Source organism: Neomonachus schauinslandi, chromosome 5 (assembly GCF_002201575.2).
Source record: "Neomonachus schauinslandi chromosome 5, ASM220157v2, whole genome shotgun sequence".
Taxonomy (NCBI): domain Eukaryota; kingdom Metazoa; phylum Chordata; class Mammalia; order Carnivora; family Phocidae; genus Neomonachus; species Neomonachus schauinslandi.
In genome coordinates this window covers 39,134,866-39,153,905 of record NC_058407.1, presented here as the reverse complement: position 1 = coordinate 39,153,905, position 19,040 = coordinate 39,134,866, and the positions used below count along the sequence as shown (strand labels likewise).

General features: G+C 37.9%; 1 protein-coding gene across 2 annotated transcripts in view; it reads left to right on the top strand.

Annotated features, from left to right (window-relative positions):
* Positions 1-6,302: 6,302 nt before the first annotated feature.
* Positions 6,303-19,040, top strand: part of SYT1 (synaptotagmin 1) — a 196,367-nt gene continuing 183,629 nt past the window's right edge. For both annotated transcript variants that reach the window (XM_021678551.2, XM_021678550.2), the window contains exon 1: positions 6,303-6,468. In XM_021678551.2, coding sequence (XP_021534226.1) covers positions 6,303-6,468 — 166 coding nt within the window. The remainder of the gene's footprint in view (positions 6,469-19,040) is intronic.

Below are 19,040 nucleotides of genomic sequence, written 5' to 3'. Positions count from 1 at the left end.
TGGAAAAAAAGAAGAAAAAGACCCAGAAGCCTGTACTGTTTATGGTTTCTGAAGGTAGGTGGGCTGCTGTGCTTCCAGTTGCTCCAAGGTCTGAAAACCACCTTTCATCTCTCACCCTCTTCCTGGGACTATCGCCAGAGTCAGCTGTCATTGCCATGAGAGGGACCATAGACTCTCCGGCTTTCCTCTTCCTTCCTTCAAGAGACAGTATCTATTCAAACCAAACAAGATATACCTAAGCCTGACATTCAAACATCTGCAAACTTGTGCAAGATTTTGATAATGCTTCTAGACTTCATTTAGTGCCTAAGGATCCTTGGGTTTGGAAGAATTTAAATGAAACTTTGACAGCAGCTCCGTCTTTTTTGGTTTTGTTTTTTTCCAAACATCTTCCAGAGTGGGTGCCATAGGTTGGATTCCCTGGGAAGCTGCTCTGAGTCAGAGGTAGCTTACTGAGTGAGTGCTTTCCGGGTGAGGGAGTGGAGAAAGCAGGTTTGGACAAAGGGAGTTGCTGAAATGAGGTGCAGTCACCAGAGGCTTTACCGGATCCTACAGGGCTCTTCAGAGATCACACTGAGGAAGGGGGCCGGGCCTTTACACCAGCATCCACCAGTCACTGGACGTGAGCTGTCCCTGGGGAAGTGGGTTTAACCTTGGGCATGGCAGTTCCCTCCAGCCAAGGGCCGTTATTTAGGAGACGACTCAGCTCTGAGCTGTCCTTAGGCAGCACTCTCTGAAACCATGGGCCCCCTTTTTGAAAAGAAGGAGGGATGCACATGGCATCCTCTTATGGTTTCCACCTACACCTACAGAAGGTCAAGGCAAATTCTAATGGAATAAAATCACTAACTTTCTGCCCTCCATCTCAAAAATACATTCTAACATATTCCATGATATCTGCTGGACTCTTTATGGTAATTACTTCAATAGTTACTTTCAGTTTGGAGCATTTCTGCGTTAGAATACTTTTTTTAAGTAATATTTTCAGTGTCTATTTGACGTTTCTCTCCTGTTTACTTTTTTTTTTTTTTAAGAGGTGGGGCCACGTGAGGGGGGAAGAGGGAGAAAGAGAATCTCAAGCAGGCCCTATGCCCAGCATGGAGCCCAATGCGGGGCTCGATCCCACAACCCTGAGATCATGATCTGAGCGGAAATCGAGAGTCGGATGCTTAACTGACCGAGCCACCCAGGCGTCCCTCTCCTGTTTACTTTTTAATTTTGCGTGCTATTCTTATAAAATACAATACTTAAATAGAAATGGAAACACTGCTTTCTCCAGAAACTATTATGTTTAAGCAGTATGGTAGACGATCTCACTATATAATCTGAGAAATCTCCATCAATCTATAGACCTAGAGATAGACATAATTAAAATCCTACTAGAAGAATATAAAGGACAAAGGGAAGTTGTCATGGCAACCAAAATCCTGATTTTCCTCATTTTATACCACAAAAGTATTAACCTCTATGATACCTTAGTATTTTTTCTACACTGTATTTTAACCAGGGGCCAGCTTGTACATTGCGTTTGCTAAATACATAACTAAATCATTACTTCCTGCAATTTGGCTTTTTACATCACATTTTAAAGTATGTTTTTGAAAATCTGGCACTAGGAAATTAAACTCTTTCTGCAAGATCCAGTTTTTCTTAAGGGCAAACAGTGTTAAAGGTTTTTTCTTTGTGTAATTCAAAATATGTAAACATACACAAAAAAGTGAATATTCTACCACAAGGTTAACATTTTAAATGTATCTTTCCAACCTCTTTTATACAAGAGTTTTTTATTTAGAAAAATTGGACATACTTTATTTAATGCTTCATACTTTGTTTTTTTCATCTAACACTCTAATGTATTTCTAAGTTTGTAAATATCTACTAAGATAATTTTAGTAACTTTATTTTACGGTTTACCACAATTTAAAAAGTCTCTGTTAGTTTCTGCTCTTCTAATATGACAAAAGAGTTACAATAAGCATCCTTAAATTGTTTGTACACCTCAGATTCTTTATTGTGAATTCCTAGAAAAAAGAATGAGCATTTCTATAGCCTTTTATATGTTCTGTTACTTTGGCCACCATAAAGTATTTTTCTACTCTATGGCCTTTCCCAATTGCTCACTTTTCTGAACACTCCCCTTCATATCTACATTTAGCCGCATTTACAAATGAATATATATTAGCTCATTGTTATTTTAACTTTCAGGTTTTGGGCTATTTGTGAAATTAAACACCTTTTATCTGTCAGGAGGGATGTGTATTTCTTTCTTTGAGAATTGTTTGCTCATGTCGTTCATCCTGAACTTTCTCTTAGAAGGGAATTTACTTTTCTATTCAATATTATTTCTCTTGACCTACCTCAGGATGCCAAATTCACTTTACCAATTAAATGACTACACCTCTAAAATTAAGCAATCTGTTTCCCATTGGCAAGAGGACTTGTGTTTTCCATTTGCTCGTAAACAAATTCAAAATAAAAGCATAACTATCTTTCCAATACTGATTTAATTGTTTAATAATACATAAGTGTTATTATGAGAGGAGACTAGTAGAAAGAACCTTGAATTAAGCTAAACCTTTGTTGGACAAATCACTTAACCTCTCCACAACCCAGTTTATCCTGTAAACTGGGACCGAGTTGCCTTTCAAGGTTGCGATTAGACAAGGACAGTATTTTGGCACACAGTGGCTTAATAAGTGGCATCTTTAGTTTTCATTAGCTCCATTAGTTTTACTGTATCTTCCCTTGTCCCTTTCTATAGTGGTTTTCCAAACTGTGGGTCTCAAACCATTGGAGGATTGTGAAACCAATGTATCCAATCTGGAGGTACAACTAGAATTTTTTAGTGAAAAAGGACAGAATTAAATATATAGGAATATTTCACACATAGTGAAGACAAGTGTTTTTCTGCCAAGCTTTTGTTCCATATAGAACATCTAGGAGGCGAGAGCCTGTATGCTGGCGCATGATGTAAAATGTACTTCTTACTATGGGTTACAGTCAAAAACTTCTTCAAAAACCACAATTTTATTGGACACTTGTCTCACAGTCCCTAACACTATAGTGGCTGAGACATCTAGGTTCAAATCCCAACTCTACTAATTACTACTGTAGTACTTTGGACCAACTGCATAACCTCTGTATACCTTAGTCTCCTCACCGTTAAATGGGTGATGATTACACCTCTCACGGGAGTGACGTGGGAACTGTAGGTTTTCATATATCTATACCACTTAGCGGGTATCAATAACTTTTGGCTGTTATTTTATCAAGACTTGAGTAGAATATAAACTTTTTCTGAATAAGCAAACAATGCTACATAAAAGAATATAAGGTTATCACATTAGGCAGAACCGAATAAATAGTTTTTCCATCTACGAAGTGATGGAAAATTAGAAATCAGCATCTTATTTCCACAAACAGAAGTTCAAGGCCATGTCACTGTTCTTAGTTTTGCTATTTACAAACAGCATCATCTCTCAAAATATGAAAGACAAAGAAGAAAATATTAAGCAAACAATTAGTCTTTCTTTGTCAGTATATTAGATCCGTAATTGCCCATTACATTTTTGTTGTTTATGAAAGACTTTAATTTCACAGTGGTATACATTAAGTAAAAGGAGCACTGTCTCTGTATTTATAATCTTTCCTTGATTTAAAAATATCAGAAATGATACAGATAATATCATTGACTAGTAACAGCTAAAAGTGTATAGCTTTTACCTGTTTTGATAAAACACTTGTAAAGCACACCTTATATCGGAAGAGGATTGTTTTTGGAAATTATAGAAACATTTGTTGCCTCTTTGAAAAAATATATTCAAGTCCATCTTCTAGATGTTGATGCTACTGAAGAGAAGTCTTTTTTAAATAGCCTTTCAGGTCATTCAACTTGTATGTAGAAATGTTTTATATTCCATTATAAGCTGGGGTGACGTGAAAATATTTAACAACCTGAGGGGCAAAGGACCGAACCATCCGTGTGCATAAAGGCTAGAAAAAACTGTGTGGCCATTCTGAGGCTGCAGCTGATCAGTGCAGGTAACTAGCAAGTGTCTCACTTCCAGAATATGACAAAAATTGAGTTAAAACATAGACAACATACTTTTAATTTAATGATGGCACTGTTGTATACAGGTATTTGTATTTAATGCAATAATTTCTTTTAAATCCTACAGTAAACCACGATCCCTCAAATATCCTCAACCAACCTGTGGAGATAAGTAATAATGCCTATCATATCTGGTGATTCTCACAGCAGAGGACCCAATTCAGTTTTTTAATACATACATACTAATATTCCATACATATGTATGTGTTTGTGTATGTATCTGTATATAATTTTAGTCCCGCTGACGCATACGAAATGTAAAAGTTACGGTATTATCGGTATCGAAGTTTCACCTAAGTTATGCAAACAGGACTCCAGCTTTTTTGTAGGAAGACAGATCCTAAGCTAAACAGAATAAAAAAAATCAAGAAAACCTTTTAGAAAGTGACCTTGAGTTGGAAAAATACAATTTTCCACAATCTGGAAAATTCTGGGTTGCCAAGTATTCCTAAGGAGGGGAGGCAGGAGGACTGAAGGATCGACTGACCAATTGCTAGAGTGCTAAATTCATTGCATAGATTATCTCATTGCATACTCAAAAACCTTACATCTTTGGTATGATTATTCTCACTTTATGAATGAAGAAACTAAAGAACAGAGAAGATCTGAGTCTACATCTGTCTGATTCTCCCCTTTCAGGTTTTATTAGTAGCTACTAGTGGAAAATTAAAAGCTTTAAAAAGAGAACATATTATAAAATGAAAATTGATTATCTGTGTGTATGTATTAGCTTCAGGCATCCTCTCCTTTCAGGGGATCCAAAAATCTCTGGATTTTGATTCAGATTCTAATAATAATTCCATACATCTGAGATTATTCTGCTTTCAATCATACTTCCACTAAATATTTTAAGTATGCATAATTAATTCACAAAAGATTTTAATTTTATAAAAATCCCGTGTCTGTTCACTGGTTACCTCCATTTCTTTGCAAATCAAAAGGGCTCTATAGGTCCATCAACTTTCCTGCTGAGACTGTGAAGTTACTTTTGCCCAGACATGTTTGTATTTATCTATTTCTGCCCCAAATCCTGTCCCCTTTCTTGCCAGCACTGCCTGAAAACTTAAGTCACACAGTAAAATTAATTATGAAAGTCCAGAATATGTTTAGATTGGAGAATAGGACTTCAAGCCTATCTCTTTAGAATGCCTTCTTTACATTTATAGAGCACTTCACATGTACTAAGAAAAATCTAAGCAGGGCAGATTTCATTCTTCGTATTTCTGAAGGCAGATAAATGAAGAGGTCAAATGCCTTGTCAGAATTCATTTAGCTATGAAGAGGACTAGAACTGAGATCTTCTGAATTCAAGGCTAGGATTTTTTCATTGGTTACCTTATAGATTGTTTTTTTAACGCTTTGGAGGTAAACAAACACTTAAAATCGTTGAATAAGTTAATTTAATAGAATTCAATAATATAATCAAATTGAATAAACTGAAATAATTTGACAGACATGTTTCATCATCAGTTCCTTGATACATACAGTCAATCACGCCACATCTACAGTGGCTTCAAACATTTACCCAGCAAGACAAGTGAATTATTGATCACAGTATTGTCCACAGTAAATGTCAAAAAAACAAAAAAATGATTGGGAGAAAAATGGACCATCAGTAAATGAGATTCAAGAACTAACTTCTCTTTGACACTCATGACACCTTACAGTATCAATGTTGTAATGGCATCGCTTACAACCATCTTAAAAGTCACTAATATTTTGAATGCATGCTATCATTCATCAACATTTTCAATATGAATATTTTATCTTTCTTTCCTCTTATAAAATACAAATGTTGAGAGCATAGAGCATGTATGTTGTCAGCAAACGTTTCATCCACAGTTCTGTAATATATGGATTAGAAGTTAAATCTGCACAGTAAATAATTGGCAGTATAAACAACTAATAGATCTGACAGCTCACCTATTATTGTTAGGAGAATGTTTTCAGTAAGTACGCCTGATCTTACCTTCTGGGAAAGACTCTCCATGGTGGTTCCATAAATACTTTATGAACCGACATAAAGTAATATGCTAATGATAGACTATTTACCCAGTGAGCAGGTGCACCTTCTGATGTGTGTCATCTCTGGTGTACCTTTGATGTGGGATCAGTTAAGCCGTTTTGAATTGTTCTCTTCTTCATTTATTTATTTTGCTTCCCTCCCCTCTCAGATTCACCTGAACTTAAAATGGTGAGCGAGAGTCATCACGAGGCGCTGGCCGCCCCGCCAGTCACTACCGTTGCAACAGTTCTCCCACATAACGCCACAGAGCCGGCCGGTCCCGGGGAAGGAAAGGAAGATGCCTTTTCTAAGCTGAAGGAGAAGTTTATGAATGAGCTGCATAAAATTCCACGTGAGTACTAACTACATATGGTTGGTTGGTAGGGTAAAAACAAATGCTTGAAAATGACCTTACCCACGGGGGAGAAAAGCAGTTCTCTTAACATACTATAAACGTACATTTGATTTTTTTTATTCTTGGCATGGTAGCATTTCAATAATAAAATGGAAAATTAGAAATGGAATTTAAATCTTTAAATATGCTTTATACATCAAAGCCCAGTTTATAAAAAACAAATTGTATCTTGTGTTTAATGCAGGTAGGTATTTTTTTTCAGTGTCTGCTTTTCTCTAGAATATTCATGTTTATGGATTGTGCCGTATATATTTTAAATTTGTATTCATGAAATTATTCCATTGTAAGGATGATTCCTAAGCAATAGCTAAAGTGTACTTTCCAGATATTGCAAGTTTGATTTCCCTTCGTTTATTATTTCAAAATCTTCTGCACAGTTTTTAAATTTTTCTTTGTCCTCATCAGGACAACCACCACTGTACCGAAGTGTATGTGTATGAACGCAGCACTGGGTTCTATCAGTGGCCTTTAAATCTGAAACCATAGGTTGGTCTGTTTATTCAGATTTGGACACTTCGGATGAACTAGAGAGTTTTTCAGATGCAAGAAAAATACGTTTGGGGCCTCACAAGGTTTATATTCTAGTGAGAAAAGAAGAAATAAATCAATAAAGATGCAAATATATACAGTAAGTCACGTGGTAAGAAATGATATAAGAGAAACTAAAGACGAAATCAGAGAGGGAGACAAACCATAAGAGATTCTTAATCATAGGAAACAAACTGAGGGTTGCTGGAGGGGCGGGGGGCAGGGGATGGGGTCACTGCATGATGGACATTAAGGAGGGCACGTGATATAATGAACACTGGGTGTTATATAAGTCTGATGAATCACAGACCTCTACCTCTGAAACTAGTAATACATTATATGTTAATTAATTGAATTTAAATACAAACTTTTTTTTTTTTAAAAGAGAACTAAAGAAGAGTAAATGGAATATGGAAGGGCATAGCGGGTAAAACATTATTTTTTTAGGATGACCAGGGCTGGTTTCTTTTGTAAGGAACCCTGGAGTAGGTGGAGGAGGAAGTTTTAAAACCTGGGAATTTCAGACAAAGCCCCTTAGGCAAAAATCTGCTTGGAACAGCAAGGAGCCCCACAAGCCTTATGTAGAATGAATGAGGTAGAGGGTTGGCGGAAGGTAACTTCACACTGTAGCACATGCCCTATCATGTGAGGCCTTGGGCATTACTCTAAGGAACTTGGATTTTACTATGAGTGAAATAAAATGGCTTTGGAGAGTTTTGAGCAGAGGTGTCCCATGATCTGACTCAGGTTTTTTTAAAGATCACTCTAGCAACTGTGTTGAAAATGGGCTCTAGAAAGGCAAGGGCAGAAGATAAAGCAGGACGTTTTATAAGAAAACTATTCTATAAGGACATTGAGAAACCAAGCAGGGAAAAAAAAAAATACACGGAATCAATTTCTTGTCCCTTAGTGACTAACAATTTGTTGACCTGCCTACTTTTAACAAATTCAAGTTCATCTGAGAGACTCTCAGCATAGTTGCCAGTAATTACCATTCTCAGCAGGAAGATCCATAATCTAGAGGAGACATATTTCGTTTTAATCCATCACCATTTTTACTGTGTAACTGAAATTTCCAATGGGATGTATGTGCCAGGAGCAACACTAAACACAAATAAAGCATATCCCCCAAATTAAATTCCTTTAGGAGCCTATGTTATATAAAGGTTATCACTCTTGACTTGCCATAATATAACATGACGCTAATGACGGGTAACAAATTAGAATATTAATTGATTTCAGTCTCTGAACTAAATCTTGGCTATCTAGCAGATGTGGAGGGTTTTTTGCAAAATTGATAGCAAACAGCTCTAGTCTGTCACTTGAAATTCCCACTTGTGAGAAGAGAGGTGTCACAATGGCAAGGAGTATGCATGTCATTAGTTGGGTAATCTGCACAGTCCAGCACGGAACATATTCAAACCAAATTGCCTGATGATATCATCCCTAACACCATGGGGCTTAAAAAAGGAAAGAAAAGGAAATGGTAAATGCTGAGCATTTTTATCTTTCAACTCATTCTGCACACTGTTATCTAAATGAAACAGACAAGGTTTTTCGGAACGTTTCTTTATTTTGCAACTTTGATTTTAATATGACTAGGGCCCTGGTTGGTTTGTAAAGCGTGAACTCGTGTCATCCGAATAGCTGTGATTAAGGTTTTGATATTCATGAACTTCTTGAAGTAGAGTGCACCTTTCCTTGAGCATGGCAGAAAACCAAATAGCCAGAACCTGTCCCTTAGTCCGGAATAAGAGTGGACTAAGGGTAATTGTGTAATTCGTGCAGAAATACTATTGGATAGACCATTTCACAGAGGGATTAAAAACACAAGCTCTGAACACTGACTACATGGGTTCAAATCTAAGCTCTACCATATACCAGCTCTGTTAATCTTTCTGTGTATCAGTTTCTTCCTGTATAAAATAGGGACAAAGATAATATCTCCACCACAGGGTTGTTGGGTAAAGGGAGCAATGCATATAAAGGGCTGCACAGAGTATCTGGCACAGAGTAAGCATTCTATAAATGTTAGCTAGTATTACACTCAAGCTGTCATTTTAACAAATCTATTTCCATTTTAGAAAAGCCCTCTATTCAGGTCAGACAGAAACCCAAATTATAAAAATACCAGAAACTTTGCAGCCCAGTATAAGCACATCCCACTCTCTAAACCCATTCCAATGATGCCTGATCTAACAAAGGTGAATCCCCTCATGGGGTTTCCTTTCCCCATTAGCACCTCCAATTTCCCTTTTTCGTTCTTTAATAACTTCTATAATTTCACTTTCTCACTCCTTCATTCCTTTTGGCCCACACATATGCTCAAGGTTCTCCTATCTGAAAGTGCCTAGTAAAAATTCAGCACACAGTAAGTGCTCAGGAAATGTTCCATTTTCTTCCTTCCTACACTAAAATTTTCTTCTCCTTACCTTACCTCTCTGTCAAACTACCACTGTATCTTCTTCCTTCCTATCTACCCCAAAATTTACTGAAAAACATAACCTTGCTCCTGATACCTATTTCTTCAATTCCCATTAACGACTCGACTCCTTCCTCCCTGATTTCCATCCTGCATGTCCCATTAAAGTTGTGTTCACATTAAGTCCCCAGGCACTTCCTGATGCAGTTATGAAGGTTATGATCCACCTTCATTCAGTCAGATATTTCGGTATCATTATCACTATCAGCCACCATCATCTGAAACTCTTGATTTCCAGGACTCTGCTTTTTCTCCTCTTCCTTCTCCACTCACCCCTACACTCTTTCATTGACTGGTCCTCCTCTTTCATTGTCCTTCCTCCCCTCAAGTGGTAGAGGATCCAGGATTACATTTTTAACCCTGTTCCATTTGGGGCTTTTTTTTTTTCTTTCCAACATCCTTGGGTGATCTCATTCACCTAGTCTTTCAAATGAGAGATCTCACTACCATCTATTTCACCTTCAATCCTATACCTGCAATTCATTTCAGTCCTGTTAATTCTGCTCATGAAAAACCTCTCCAACCCGGCCAGCACTCACGTTCCAACGTTTTCTCTCACGCTTTTCTCTCTTCCCGGACTCCCTTCTGCCATTAACACGGACACATTCTTTCATCATCCAAGAACCAGTTCAGATGTTATCACTTGAATGAGAAGTTTCCTCATTTCCCAAGGCAGAATTATTTGAGTCTTCCTCCAACCTTCCAAAGCCCTTCATGAAAATCTTTATCTAGATTATCTGGTTTTGTTTGGGGCCTATCTTCCTCACTGAAATGTAAATTCCTCAGAGACAGGAACCATTTCTTCCAAATGAAATATTATAGAAGCCTCAATTTATAATGTGGATAAAGCAAATCAAGCTGCTGTGGTGAGTTCAAAGTGTCTTCCTTACTCACCCTCCCAAGATACTCTCCCATCAACAGCAACAAAGACCCCTGGCTGAGAGAAACACCTTTTGAAAGCAGTGGCCTGGAAAAGTAGTAGGGAAAGCGGTGTTATCCCTCCCAGCAACACCAGTGAAACTCAACACACAGTAGTGATTTATAAGTGGTTAACTATGGCACAAGCCAATCAGTGATGAAAAATGCAGTCCAGTAACTTTGTTTTCCCTCATCTGACTGCAGAACGGACAGAATGTCATTGTCGTGGATCCTGTCATTGCTTTATGTTAATGTCATGAACGTGATGTTAATGCCAGAAGACCACTTCAAGATCAAATGAGGAGAATCCTTAGGAACAGACAGGAATCCATGGCATGTGAATAACAGTAATTATTGTAGTGATCACCTATCTTTATCGGGGACTTAATGGGGAAGTATGTGCTGTGCATTCTGTAAAATCAACCTCTATTCTGCCCTCTAAAAACTCTCATAGGTGAGAACAATTATCCTCATTTTATACATAAGAAAGCTCAGGCTTAGTCAGGTAAGTGATTTGTCCAAAGAAGCTACACATGGTGCAAGCTGTAGGTAAGGGAGCGTCAGGAAAAATCTTGCAATTTATAAATTTGCTTTAACAGAATATCACCAAGGCGGCAAATCAACTCCACCATTCCTTATCATCACCAAGACTTGAAACTATTAGGGTCTCGTGTGCCTGTTCAGAGCTATTGCTTGATATTTGTCTTTTGATAGGTTTTCAAAGACCGAATACATGGAACACAAGTTTCATACTGATTCTGTTTCTCAATGCATTATCTCGATTTAAAGTGGATACTCATTCACTTTATGCTTTTGCATTTTGTTTCTTGGACTCACTCAGATGGCCGTGTTAATAATGCATTACTACATAAGTACTAATCATTAGGTTTTATTTCATTGTATTGATGAACTCTATGACTCAGCTTCAGTGATCATCTGTTGACTCAGTTCTTCCTCACACTTCAGAAAAGTATTGGTTAAAATGTGAAGTGTTATTATTCATTGTTAGCTTCTAGTAAACTGAAATATCTCTAAGAAAAAGTTACAATACTGATGAGTGTTATTTTCAGAGCAAAGCAAGTCCTTTGTAATACTGAGTGCCTTCAGCGATGCAATGTTGAAGGAATCAATTTGGGACAAGGACACTTAGAGATAAGGGCTGCGATTCATCACAGCACAATGTAGTAATTTGTGCTTACATTCAAACAGTTTTCATTAAATCTTAGTTTGTTTCATCATCTTTTTGAGTTTAATTCTGGTTCAAAACGTAGGAAATACCTGTGTGTGTATGTGAATACACACAGAGAACTATTTAAGAGCTACCATTAGTAAAAACTCACTCCTTTAGTGTGAAGTCAGTTTGGTTCTTGGTAGAGTTGGCACTGCCCCCAGCCAGATATTCTAAACATTCATCGGGCCATTTTTAGTGTGCTATAAAATGGTTAAGAGGAATGGCAACTAGCATTTAAAGATCATGGGCCTAGGAGCTTACAGCTCTTGCAACATGTGAGACAGTTTCACACAATGAAAAATATTCCCACATTCTGCACGATTTTCAAAATCTCCATAAGACATGCATTTAAAAGAAAACCCTGTTTATAATTATCTAAGCCTAGAACTATTTAACATATAAACATGGCTACACTGTATTTTTGCATGGTTCTAATATAAACTGAACATTCTAGCTTTTATTGTTAACGTTTACCCAACCTCTGGCCTTTTATTTTCTCCTGATTTTTTAAAATCTTGATTGTCTTCTCTAAATCCAAAATCCCTTTTTGCAGTTGCAAGCATTTGATTATTTCATTGTCTTCTAGTGTCGTTATACCTGAAGATTTTTATACTGAAAATATATGCTTACCACATTTTCTTGATTTGTAAAAATTATATACATACATATGTTGTATTATTATTTATACTTGGAGAGTAAGAAGAGTATTATAAACTATTTGTTATAAATTGGGACATTGTGTGTAATATGAATTTTTAAAGAACAAGTCTGCAAAATGATTCCATCAACAGCCTATATTCGATGTGGAAACATTAAAAGAATATGCTAGTGATATTTCAGGAAAGTTGTTTAAATGTGTCCTTGAATTGTGTTTCCCTCTTGGAAGCCTATTATGCAAAAAATTCCCCCCGAGAAATTCATGCCTTTCAAATGAACTAGTGTTGAGGGATTTTATAAATTTCCAAAGCATGGTAACGGTGAGCACATAAAGCCACCAAGTGAATTAAGATCTCAGCTAAGTTTCTCAACCTTATTTAGCTATATTCCATTAGCATTTCAAAGACATCAAGTAAACACACCTGAGGACAAATAAAGGTAGTGGGTATTTTGGACACATATTAAAAATAACTCAGGAATTACCTTGCTGAAATACTTTACAAATATACAAATATATTTTAAAATAGGTTTAAATGTCTAGTCCTCACCACATACCAGTTGCATGTCAAAATACAGGTTACATTTTCACAAGAGAAAGCCTGATTGCAAATGCAACTGTATTAAGAAAACAGCAGAAAGAGAGAAGCTGAGAGACCATGGCTTTCTCTTTACTCTCAACAACCCTGTAGCTCTTTTATGGCATGACAGACAGGTTTGTGCCAGTTTCTATTAAATCAGACAAAGAATTTAAAAGCAGAAACCAGCAGGAAAATATATGATGTACTAGTATATTTTTAGCCCTTGACCTTATTTTTTTGTTCTGATTTTCAGGTAGGAGAATACTATAATAAAGGATTTAAATTTGGTATCTTCTGATACTACATGCCTCCCCAGCCTGCCTTTTAAGTGAACTTAGGAAGTTTAAAACAAAAATTAAGAAACTACTGGCCCATTTAAAGCTTTCCTCATCAAACACTTTGAATGAAACTGCTGTCCTGACAGAATTTCAAATCCACTTAAACCCTCTTTTTTTTTTTTCTTTTTTGAGCTCTTTGTACACATATAAGTTAAAAAGAAAAGCAGGCAGTCATGGGGGGGGCGGGGAAGGGCATCAGTAGTAGACTATAAATAGAAATATATTTGCCTTAGTAAATATTCCATTTACTGAAAGTAATGTGGACCTGTCCATAGAAACTTAGAAAAATCCAGGATCTCTGTGTAGTAAACCTTAACTGTTGGAGTTATATTGCTCATTGCCTTGAAAGTAAATTTTATGGTAATAATTTCCTTTTCAGAAGGATTTGGATCCAATTCTATAAAATCAGTAAACCATTACAATGATTAGAAATATTGGTATAATCATGTAAATATTACTCCCTAAATTCTTTAGTACACTTCAGTAGCCCTCAAGTGTTACTACTTTGTCCAGGATGCTATGTAAATCACTCAGGGACTCTGACCCAATATTAGTAACTAACCAAGTGGGACAGCATTTTTTTGCTATGATTCAAGGCCAGAATGTGATTTTGGAGTTGGTCTGTCTGGATTCAAAATTGTGGTTCTGTCATTACTAGTATATAACCTTAGGCAAATCATTTAACCTCTCCATAAAAATAAGGATAATAATAGTACATAACCTCTGGGAAGGTGTGAGTAGTGTGGTATTAATATTGGGATGCCTGGGTGGCTCAGTCGGTTAAGCATCTGCCTTCGGCTCAGGTCATGATCCCAGGGTCCTGGGATCGAGTCCCGCACTGGGCTCCCTGCTCAGCAGGGATCCTGCTTCTCCCTCTGCCTGTCACTCCCCCTGCTTCTGCTCTCTCTCTTTCTCTCTGACAAATAAATACTATCTATCTATATATATATATATAATATTCCAGGTTCAAACTTCCAATACATATTTATGTAGCACCTGCTATGTACTAAGCTATATATGACATGCTAAGGAACTCAATCAAAGCACATAATTTTAACTTGTTTCTAGGTCACAGTGGCATTATAGACTCAGAATTCTTCTGCCAGAAGAGCTCTAAATTCAAACATCTTAGCAAGACATCAACAGCGTTTTATGAGATGATTTGATATGGTTCACACATATGTTGGACCTATCAAACCTCATATCCAACTCTTCACCCTCACACAGTTTGCTTCATCAGGATAGACATGCTTAGAGTTACTGAATGTATTATCCATAGTGTCCCATGCTTCCCGGTCTTCGTACAAATTCTCTCCTCCGCCAGAAATGTCTTGCTTGCCGCTGCTTGTCCGACTGGGCTATTAACAGCTATCCTTCAGAACTCCACTCCGTTTTAAAGGTCTTCCTGTCACCTTCTCGTCTGTCAACCAGCAATACACCTTCTGTAATAAGTCTTTACATGTTTGTAATTGTCACTTTATGTTTTACTTATCTGTGTTTTCTCTTAATACCCATCAATCTACCCTAGACCAGAATACTGTCTTTTCATCTTTCTGTCTCCAACCCCCAGCACTTGGTTCACAGTAGGTAGAATGATTCTCCTCTAGCTCAAAAGATCCTAGATAACCATATTCTCAAGTAAAGGGCTTCCACTCATAGATACAGAAGGCAGATGGGTGGCTGCCAGCAGCAGGGAGTTGGGGGGGATGGGTGAAATTGGAGGCAGGAGGTCAAAAGGTACAAACTTCCAGTTATAAGATAAATAAGTCCTGGGACTATAACATACAGCAGTGACTATAGTCAATACTGTATTGTATATTTGAAAGTTGCTAAGAAAGTAGATCTTGGGACACCTGGGTGGCTCAGTCGTTCAGCGTCTGCCTTTGGCTCAGGTCATGATCCTGGGGTCCTGGGATCGAGCCCTGCGTCGTGCTCCCTGCTCTGTGGGAAGCCTGCTTCTCCCTCTCTCCCTGCTTGTGTTCCCTCTCTAGCTATCTCTCTGTGTCAAATAAATAAATAAATCTTAAAAAAAAAAAAAATGTTCCCCATTGGCCTGGGGGCAGCCCAGTCTCATTCAGCGCTAAGCTACAAGCAGGTGCCATGTTGGTCCTCGGAGTAAATGGTTCTTCCCAGAAGCATTTTTTTTTTTTTAAGATTTCATTTATTTGACAGAGAGAGAGACATAGCGAGAGAGGGAACACAAGCAGGGGGAGTGGGAGAGGGAGAAGCAGGCTTCCCGCCGAGCAGGGAGCCCGATGCGGGGCTTGATCCCAGGACCCTGGGATCATGACCTGAGCCGAAGGCAGACGCTTAATGACTGAGCCACCCAGGCACCCCAGAAGCATTTTTATTTAAGTGGAGATCTGGGACTTTCATCTTTTAGTTTTAAAAAATAATAGGTTGTATTGGAATGCCCGAGAAACAAGACGAATCCTTTCTTATGCCTGTTGCTACACAACAAGCCCAGTTTCTTGGGCTTTCGTGGTGAGTTCAAAGACAACTGCAAGTGTTGTATTTCAGCACCTTTCCCAGCAATGGGTACTTTTGTAAGGTTTGCTTGGGTGAATTCCTCGGTTTCACCTTATTAGGTGAAACCTACACAAAACACTGCAGTTTAGTTTTTCAGCTACTCTTGGTGCCAGTAACGTCATAACTGTGGCGATCATTTGAAGTGGTGCCTCAAAATGGCCTTGCAGGTGTCTTCTGCCCACACTAATTGGAACTGTGCCCTGTCACCTCCCCTTTCTGCAGCTGCTGCATCCACCTACCTTTCTTCTCCGTATTTTTTACTGGGGCTCTAATGCAATTTACCTGGCTGCCTTCCAGGGCCTAATCAGTAGAGACGAGTTTTTGCTATTATACATTAAGTAGGCTTCAGCTCTAACAGTGTCAAACTATTTTTTCTACAGCGGTTGTTTTATTAACATCTCACCAGTGATGTAGGGCAGCTCCAATTGCTCCACATCCTTTAAGTTTCTACCCTTTGGCCAGTATCTCCCCACTTCCTCTATCTGGCAAAGGTTTTCTTAAAAGGACACCAAAAGTATTAACTATAAAAGAAAAAGTTGATAAAAATCAACTTCTTCAAAAATAAAGATTTTCGCTTGTTGAAATGTACCATTAATAAAAAGGTAAGTCACAAACTGGGAGACAATATCCCTAATACATCTATTTAATAAAGAAGATGCTTCCAAAATATATTTGGAAAAGAAAAAACCTCTTACAAACCAATACAGAAATGAGCAAAGGATATGAACAGACGCTCAATGGAAGAAGATATATGTGACTGATAAATTCATGTAAAGATATTCAACATTTTTAATCATTAGGGAAACGGAAATTAAAACAATAAATTCCATTTTTGAAGTGCTAGATCTGTACAGCTGTATATGCCATTTGCGATTAAAATTACATATCAATCTAAACTCACCTTTTCCCTCTGCAAAACAGATACATACACATATATATTCCTCTATCTTGAAACTCAGACCTTGAGCATCACCTTTGACTCTTGCCACATTTTCCCCATTGTCCAACTTGTTATTAAGTCCTATTACCTCATTCTCTGTCCCTCTCTCTTTTCCATTCCCACTGCCACTGCTCTATTTGGATCCTCACCCATATTACAGTCCTTAGAGCCTCCTAAGAGCTCTTCCCACAACAATTTTCCACTATTTTGCCAATCTGATCATATATAAACTTTCCAGGCGGTTCTTCCTGAAGCCCTGCTCTTAACACGCAAGTCTCTTGCTCAGGTACCTTTAGTAATTCCCCTTTGGTGAATTTTGAACTCCCTCATTTGTCATCCAAGTCCAAGACCCTCTGTGGTATAGCCCCAATCCACCTTTCCAACCTTCTTTCAACTTCTCTTAATTGAACTATTCACTGTTCCACAGATACATGCCTACATTTCCTGCCTTTATGCCATTACTCCCATGTCTGCATCTCCAAGCCTTCATATCCTAAAGGATGAAGGCTCAATTAAAATACCAGCATTCCTGTAATGCTCTTACTAAACAGCCCTATTATTCTTTTAATATGTTTATCTTCTACCAAGTAGTAGTAGTAGTATGCTCCTACCTTATATTCCTTCCTGGAATTTAAGTTCTTAGAAGACAGCCTCCTAGTCTGACCCATTCTTTCCTTCTCTAGGCTACATGCTATATGCTTTACAGAGAGCAGGCCATCAACAAATGTGGAGGGCATGGATGAATGGCTGGTGGTGGCATGCCACACAGCCTAAGTTACCATTCTTATAATCTAATAAGAGAGATAAGACATGCATGGAAACGGTAACAATGTAAGATGTGACGCATGCTGAAACCTCAGGGAGTATAGAGTCATCAAAAACAAGACTGGAAAAGACATTTGGAATTCGTTTGGAGAGGGCCATCAATATCAGGCTAAGGAGTTTAGACTTTATTTAATAGTTAAAGAGGAGCCAGGAACCATTCAAGATATTTAAACACAGAAGTAACACAATTATAGTTTTGTTTCAACATCAATCTGACGGCAGTGTGTGGGTAGGCTAGATTGCAAGGGGAGGGCTGGAAAGAGGGACAAGGCAGAAAGGAGGTAATTGAAGGAACACTGCAGATAATGAAAGCCTCAACTGCTGTGGAAAGAAAGGCACAGATATGCCAGGCACTGCAAGTGGATGTGAGGGTGTCCAGGCAGAAGCAAGTAATAGTTCCAGGGAAGCTGGGGACCGTGGCAGGATCATGCCCTCTAGGGAAGGGGAACGTGAAAGAGAGATCAGCATTGGAAATGGAGGTCTGGGAGTTGACCACATATAAATTTAGGTTGTGAAAATGGGCAATTGCCGTTATTAAGAAAGTATCATAGGATAGAAAAGAGAAAGTGAATTATTAAAATATAAAATTCATGGCTGAGCAAGGAAACCAATGAAGAAATAGATGAGTGGGTAAAGCAGAAGTTCAGAGTGTCAGAGAAGTGAAGGAAAAAGAGTTTCTGAGAAACAGTAGCCAATTTGATTAAAAACTTATTAAACCTACTCCTTGAAGTTTGGGAGAAACAAAAATGACTAAAGCACGCAATCTGCCCTGGTGTTATTTTCAGTCCAGTGGGGGACAAGGAGCAGATATCATCATCATTGTGGCCACCAGTAATTTCTGAGTACAGGCCCCTCATCAGTATATTATGGTTTGACCAATTATTCCTCGGAACAACCCTCTTGGGTGTATATCTATGATCCCAATTTTATGAGTGTGTAAAGAATTTCAAAGATGTTAAGCAAAACATATTTTAGTCCAGGGCATAATGAAGTAGGTACAGGTAAGCCAGGCACAAAGGAGGGAGAAAGGTTATGGGAATAACAGAAGGAGTTTAAAGAGAAAAAGAAAAAGAAAAAGCGGTGGCCTTTCAATTGCGCCTTGAACCAGAGGAGGTGATTTGCATAACCAAGGAAGTGACAGAAAGGCTTTCCATATTGAACAACAGCTGTTGTTCAATATGAGTTGTGAGTACCATCACAGTTTTATGATTAGCAGTTTGCTTGGTGTAATTGGATTATAGGATACAATGAATGATGTGATTGGAAGATAAAGCATGTGACCCCATTTTTGAGAACACTTAATGCTTTTCTCTGTAAACCATAAGGCTTTATGAGATACATCATAATTTACTCTGTAAACCATAAGACTGTATGAGATTTCAGGAATAGAGTATGATCTGACTTTTTTTTTCTTTTTTGACCATGAGAAAGAATAATTAGAGATTTAAGCATCCAGGCATGGCAAATGCTACAGATAGATCAT